At 42.8% G+C, this 7,443-nt stretch overlaps 1 protein-coding gene across 3 annotated transcripts in view; it reads right to left on the bottom strand.

Annotated features, from left to right (window-relative positions):
- Positions 1-2,597, bottom strand: part of LSM8 (LSM8 homolog, U6 small nuclear RNA associated) — a 9,878-nt gene extending 7,281 nt beyond the window's left edge. The window contains exons 1-2 of one of the 3 annotated variants that reach the window (XM_005871581.2): positions 2,421-2,542; positions 1,332-1,372 (exon numbers count right to left, since the gene is read on the bottom strand). In XM_005871581.2, coding sequence (XP_005871643.1) covers positions 1,332-1,372; positions 2,421-2,451 — 72 coding nt within the window. In that variant the 5' untranslated portion in view covers positions 2,452-2,542. Of the gene's footprint in view, positions 1-1,331; positions 1,422-1,833; positions 2,141-2,380 lie in introns of those variants that run through there. The other 2 variants (XM_014544029.1, XM_014544028.1) reach the window with 2 other exon arrangements.
- Between the last annotated feature and the right edge of the window lie 4,846 nt (positions 2,598-7,443).

The following is a 7,443-nucleotide window of genomic DNA, read 5'->3' as shown; positions in this document are numbered from 1 at the left end:
ACAGGGGGTGGCGCCGCAACCTCCCCATCGACCCTGCCTTGAGTGTGACAGGGGGCGGTGCCCCAACCCCCCAATCGGCCCAACCCTGAGTGTGACTGAGGGTGGCATCGCAACCTCCCGATCCGCCCTGCTCTGTGCATGACGGGGCGGTGCCCCAACTCCCCAATCAGCCCTGCTCTGAGCCTGATCAGGGGCTGCACTTAGGGATTGGGCCTGCCCTCTGCCACCTGGGAGCAGGCCTAAGCCAGCAGGTCGTTATCTCCCGAGGGGTCCCAGACTGCGAGAGGGCACAGGCCGGGCTGGGGTACCCCCCCCCTCCCCCGCCCCCCGAGTGCACAAATTTTTGTGCACCGGGCCTCTAGTAATTTAATAAATGGCAAAATCTAACACTCTGGTAATCTTCTAAGAACCTCTGAGAAAAACCACAAGAATTAAATAGAAAACAAGAAACAAAAGCAGAATTGCAGAATGGAAAAATGAGAGATTAAATTATATAAATTAGATATGGTTAGAACATAGAAAGTTTAGTAGCCTTAAAACTTTTTTGAAAGCAAACAGCTGTATGAATTTTAAGTGAAGAAATAATTAAATAGCCAAAAATTATAGAATAAATTCCTCAGATCAAGGAAGAGGTCAAGGAGAGAATCCCAAATTTTTCTGGAATTAAAGGGGATACTGTGATAAACAGACACATGAGATTAAATAAATTTAGGGTCAATCATCATAATTTGTCTTACAGAAGAGAGAGGTCATACAACCTCAGAATAGTCAAAGAATATTAACACCATACACACCTTAAATGTTCCATATATGTAGTATGTTAATCATAAAAAAAGATTCTAAGACGCATACACGAACTTTCAAAAAAATATATGATATGTAGTGAATATCAGAGCACTGACTGGAAAAGGAAATAAAAATTGGAACAGATAAATATGAAATACAGACAGATATCTGCATACTAGACTAGATGCTCTCTGAGGGCAGAATCTATTATTCACCTTAGCTTTTATAAGCCTTTAACTTATATTCAAATTTGCTAATAGAGAAAAAAATACTACATTCACAACATAAAAACTTAAAAGTTTCTAACTCCTCCACTTCCTGGTGATGATTAGACAATTAGAAAAGGAAAAAATAGAAAAAGAAAAATCCTTTTCTGTATGTGATCAGGGTAACCTTTGAGGTAAAGAGCTGGGTCACAGGAAAACTGTAATGCAGGTACAGAATAACACTACAGCGCCTAGGCATCACAGGTCAGGGCTTCTACAGAAAATCTTGCAACCAGTAAGCCTCCAAGAAAGCAGAGAATGAATGAATAAAATACTCACCACTATCATCCTCCCATCCGAAGTAATCACAGCAACAGTTCCTGGTAACTGAGTCAAGGAAAGCATTTCGCAGGGAATGCAACCTGAAACCTTAGAACCTGGTAAGGAAGTGGTTTGCATCGCTGGGGGAAAAGGTGACAGAATTGAGAGACAGCTATTCAACACACACACACTACGTGCACAACACAAAAACGTCAAGTTTCTAACTCCTTCAACTCCTTGTGGCCATTAGAAAAGGTAGAGACAGAAAAAGAAAATCAGCGTCCTTAGGTGACCAAGTATAACCCATCTGTCCCAGAGCAGCCGGGATGTGCGGTCCTCTTTCCATCTGGGACCTCGGACTCCGAGCAAGGCACGCCCCCCTCTCCTAGACCTGTGTTCTCATCTCTAAGCCTAACATGGATTCGGGCTCAATTAATGCTGAGTGATTTCCAGCGTGAGAAGGCACTGTCTTCCAGGACGTGGCTTCTGGAATTCAAAAGAAAAGCTGTAATCACAGGAATAAAGGTGCTTTACAGCATTACGTCTTTAGTATTTCACTCCCCCCCACATTGTAGCCTTTCTGCCCCGAGGCTTTAAGACTGTCAACATGCACAGCGCGCTTGGCGACCTCCCGGAGGCTTTCTGAAGGTCTGTGTCCCCTGCGACATTTCCCTTCTATCCACAAAGAGACTGAGACTTCAGGTGGTAAAGGGGCAGGACAATGAGCAAAGCCCACGAATAAAACAAGTGCAGCACATGGGTTTACAACAATATCGTCATCGGCGGGACGACTGTTCCTTTTATTCCCAAACTTCACGGCCCAGGCCCTAGGGAAGTAGGAAGGATGAATAAATCGATGACTTCCACAGACAGGGAAGAGTTCAGAATAATCACATGCTTTAAAGGTTAAAATGAAACGGCGCCTTGGGCCCATAAGAGCCGCGGGCGCGGGATTGGTGGGTCCCGGATCCTTCACCCCCCGAACCCGGGTCACGCAGTGGCCGGAAGTCCCAACCTCCCGCCGCCTCGGCCCAGGCCCTCTCCGGTCGAGCGTGGGCCTCCCTCACCGCGGCTCCACCAGCGCCGGCGGCGGCCGCCAGAGGATACGGTTGATGTAGTTCTCCAGGGCGGAAGTCATGGTGCTCGGCCAACACTCCGGCAGCGCAGAGGCGCGGGCGGCAAAAGGAGCTGAAGCAGCCCCAGCAGCCCACTAGCCGCCCTCAGCAAATACCGCGAGAGTTCCCACACCGTGGCCTCCGCGAATCAGAGACGGAGAAACCAGCCCATCGTACCCGTGAGGCCAAGCGGCGCCAGTTTCGTGCGCGTGCGCAGTAGTTTTCCGCCGATTTTCCGGGTGGTGTTCTCTGAAGCCGCGCGCCTCGGAGGCTAGCGGGTGGCACGGCTCATCGGGGTCGGAGGGGGAAGATGGGGTCGGAGCGTGAAAGTGGGAGAGCGAGGAGTTTCCCAGCGGAGGGAAAGGCGTGGGTAGAAGGTACTAGGGGAAGGTGTTGAGGGAAGACAGGGAAAACGGAATGAGATGAGTGCTGTTCTGTGAAATGTAGGCGCCGGGAGGTGGAGTCCCGCCTTCCCCCACAGGGGCCGACAGTCTTTTGGAAACTGGATGGCCTGGGACTGAGATAAACACACCGACAAAAAGCAGGTTCGCGTATTCTGCAGTTGCCTCTAAAAGTGCTCCAACTTGGCGGCGTTTTTTATTCACTTATTTTAAGAAATTGAAGCCAGATTGGAAAAGGTGTGTGAGACTCCCTTAGGAGCTATGGCTTTAAAAAAATTTTTTTTTACAAAATCTCTAATTTCAGTTAGGCTTGTGATTCCTTAACTGAAGAATTATTGTGGGTTTGAAATAACTCCTGCAGTGTCAGCAGTTTTCTTCTGAAAAGTGAAGCATCTGTTTTCATCACAGCGTCCCCACAAAATTGTCTGCAGGTCACTCCCAAATGGTTAATATTTCATATACTAAAACGTACTGTGATCTGTTCGAAACCACATATAACCAGGAACACTTATGGTACATGTAATAGGACAGGCACTCTGTTAGGGCAGTTGCAGCGAGAGCCGGTTCCTAACGGAGCCAGGCCGGCAGTGCCGCCGGTGGCTCCAGGCACAGGGGCTCGCCAGCAGCTGTGGAGCCTGCGAGCTCCACTCTGTTGTTTGACACCGGTGTCCGCAGGGGCCCAGCTTTCCTGTGTGCCTGGGACATGCTGTATGGCTGGCTGTGTAACTTCTGCATCTTGTCCTCCGGCCTCTCTCACGATTATGTGAGCTACTCAATATCCTTTAATAAATTCCTTTTCTGCTTAGATCAGCTCAAGTTTGTCTGGCTTCAGGCTGGCAACCAAGAATTTTGACTTAGGAATGTTCTGGTAGTGCAGTATTACTGAGCTACAGTGACCTTAAAATATTCTTTTGCTCATTTAGCTTCTAAATTTTTTAAACTAAAAATAATTTTAACTAAACCCTCTTTATACAAGCCTACTTTAAAATTCTAAAATTTTGTATCATGATTTTACTAATTACAACGAATGTAATTTCTGCCACATAGTTGTTTTTGTGCTTTAAATATATTTTCATTAAAATCTTGGAGCTACGGATTTAACACATCAGTTATAGCAAAACCCATACCCATTATCAAACCGATCAGCTCACTTCATTTTTTCTTTTCAAAAAATGTTTACATTATTGTTGACAGTATTACAGTATTACAGATGTCTCCCACATTATGCCCCCCCACTCACCTAACCCTCTCCCCACCCCAGGCCTTCCCCTTGCTATTATCTGTGTCCATGGATTATGCATATATGTTCTTTGGTTAATCTCTCCCCCACCCCAACCCCCCCACCCGCCTAAGTGAAATCTGTAATTCTGTCCAGGCATCCATACCTCTGCACTAATTTTTTTCGTCAGTTTATTCTGTTCTTTAGTTTCTGCTTATAAGTGAGATCATGTGATATTTGTCTTTCTCTAACTGGCATATTTCGGTTAGCATAATAGTCTCCAGGTCCATCCATGCTGCCACAGCTGCATAGTATTCCATTGTGTAAATGTACCACAGCTTTTTTTTAATCCACTCAGCTACTGATGGGCACTTATGCTGTTTCCAGATCTTAGCTATTGTAAATTGGGCTGCTATTAACTTAGGGGTGCATATATTCTTTCTGATTGGTGTTTCAGGATTCTTAGGATATATTCCCAGAAGTGGGATTGCTAGGTCAATGGTTCCTCTTTTTGAGGAACCTCCATACTGTTTTCCACAGTGGCTGTGCCAGTGAGCATTCCCACCAGCAGGGTTCCCTTTTCTCCACATCCTCACCAGCACTTGTTAATTTATTGATGGTAGCCATTCTGGTAGAGGAGAGGTGATACCTCATTGTAGTTTTAATTTGCAACTTTCTGATGATTAGTGACATTGAGCATTTTCTCATGTGTCTGTTGGTCATCTGTATGTCCTTTTTGGAGAAGTGTCTATTCAGGTTCTTTGGCCATTTTATAATTGGATTATCTGTCTTACTGGTGTTAAGATGTATGAGTTCTTTATATATTTTGGACATTAATCCCTTATCAGATGTATCATTGGAAAATATTAGTTTCCCTTTTCATTTTGTTGATGGTTTCTTTTGCCATGCAGAAGCTTTTTAGTTTGATGTAGTCCTAATTGTTTATTTTTTCCTTTGTTTCTCTTGCTCTAAGCGATGTATTGGTGCAAATACTGCTACGTGAGATGTTTGAGGTTTTACTGCCCATTTTTTCTTCTAGCATTTTTATGGTTTCACGATTTACATTTAAGCCTTTTATCCATTTTGAGTGTATTCTTGTGTATGGTGTAAGTTGGTGGTCTAGTTTCATATTTTTTCATGTTCCTGTCCAATTTTCCCAACACTATTTACTTCATTGTGTGCCCTTACCACCTTTGTCAAATATTAATTGAGAATGATGGCATGGGTCAATTTCTGATGTCTCTGTTCTGTCCTATTCTTGTGCCTGTACCAGGCTGTTTTGATTACAATGGCTTTGATATATGGTATTGTGATCCCTCCAACTTTGTTCTTCTTGCTCAAGATTGCTGAGGTTATTTGGTTTTTTGTTGTTGTTTTTGTTTTTCTTTATATATTTTGGAATATTTGTTCTAGATCCGTGAAATATGCATTGGTGGTTTAATAGGGATTGTATTGAATCTGTAGATTGCTCTTGATAGGATGGACATTTTAATGATGTTAAATCTTCCAATCGATGAACAAGGTATATGCTTCCACTTTTTTTATGTCTTCCTCTAGTTCCTTTTTCAATGTCTTATAAGCTTTCCAAATACAGGTCTTTTACATCCTTGGTTAAGTTTATTCCCAGGTATCTTATTTGTTGTTGTTGCAATGGTAAGTGGGATTGTTTTTTTATTTTCTCTTTCTGAGGGTTATTTATTGGTGTATAAAAATGCCATTGATTTCTGGGTATTAATTTTGTATCCTGCTACTTTGCCAAATTTATTTATTAAATCTAGCAGTTTTTTGGGTTTTCTGTACATGTGCAATATCATGTCATCTGCGAATAATGACAGTTTTATTTCCTCCTTTCCACTTTGGATGCCTTTTATGTTTTCTTCTTTCTCATCACTGTGGCTAGGATTTCCAGTACTATTTTGAATAGGAGTGGCAAAAGCAGACATCCCTATCATAAGGGAAATGCTTTTAGTTTTTGCCCATTGAGTGTGATGTTGGTTGTAGGTTTGTCATATGTGGCCTATATTATGTTGAGGGAATAACCCCTCTATTCCCATTTTGCTGAGAGTTTTTATCCTAAAGGGGTGCTGGATTTTTAGCTGACTTCATTTTTCCCATTTAAGTATATATGTTACCATGCATTCTCTGAGAACTGTTGGAAAGTCAGTCTACCATGAGCCTTGAAGTTCCCTGTACATCCTGGGTATGCTTCAAATGCAAAGTTGTCATTATTCTTTACTTGGGCCAATTGTATGTCCCTTGTAACTCAGTTTCTAGGCAAACAGGTGTATAATAATACACATTTTCCAATTCTCTCAAAACTACTTCATTGTGCTTCAGTGACTTTCCATTATTGATATGTGCATCTCTGTTTGAGGTTTTTTCCCAGAACCCTATCTATTTGTGGCAGGCTAGAAGTGCTAGGGAATTAGCACTCTTAGGGAGCAGTCTTCAGTGAGTGGCAAGGTAGGTTTATAAATATCTGAACCCTTCTTCAACTTGGTAGAATAATTCAGGTGGGATATCTCCAGTGTTTCAACATAGTAGCTGACTCAATAGTGCACCTCTAATAGATTATCTTCCTTTCCTTGTAACACTTCTCTATTCCTTTACTGGTTTTCCCTAAACTACTTGCATTTGGATTCTTGTCCCAGGGTCTGTTTTTAGAGGAGATTCAAACTAAGATAGCATGAGTACTTCCTTTCAAAGGGATCTGTATCTTACTTGAGTTTGAGGGTGTCTGTAGCCTAACCCCAATTCTTGTCGTCATCTAATATCACTAGATCATCTTTTATATGATGCAAAGGAGGATATAAGATTTTTGCTCCCCTTCATAGGTCTATACAGGCCTTTTTAAATAACTCTAGGTAAGCAATAACTGCTACCACCAAAGTTGGTTTAAATGGGTTGTTTACTAAAAAAAAAAACCAAAATACTTGTCTATGGTAGAACATAGCCAGATTGTTGCACTAAAACTTCAGTGAGGCCCTAACTGGTTTGGCTCAGTGGATAGAGCGTCAGCCTGCGGACTCAAGGGTCCCAGGTTCGATTCCGGTCAAGGGCATGTACCTTGGTTGCGAGCACATACCCAGTGGGGAGTTTGCAGGAGGCAGCTGATTGATGTTTCTCTCTCACTGATGTTTCTAACTCTCTATCCCTCTCCTTTCTTCTCTGTAAAAAAATCAATAAAATATATTAAAAAAAAAACTTCAGTGAGGCTCAGTGACATAGCAATAAATGAAGCTCAGAAATGACTCAGTTATCTGACTGTGGCACAGCAAGAATTTATTTAGTGGTGTTAGGGTAAACTATGGGGAATCCCTCATTAAGTCTGAAATGGTATCAGTTGCAAAGAGTAAACCCACAATTCAGAGCTGTTCTGACCTGCTGATTCCTCC

Source organism: Myotis brandtii, unplaced genomic scaffold (assembly GCF_000412655.1).
Source record: "Myotis brandtii unplaced genomic scaffold, ASM41265v1 scaffold348, whole genome shotgun sequence".
NCBI lineage: Eukaryota > Metazoa > Chordata > Mammalia > Chiroptera > Vespertilionidae > Myotis > Myotis brandtii.
Note: the sequence above shows the minus strand (reverse complement) of the source record. Positions and strands in the feature narration are given on the sequence as shown.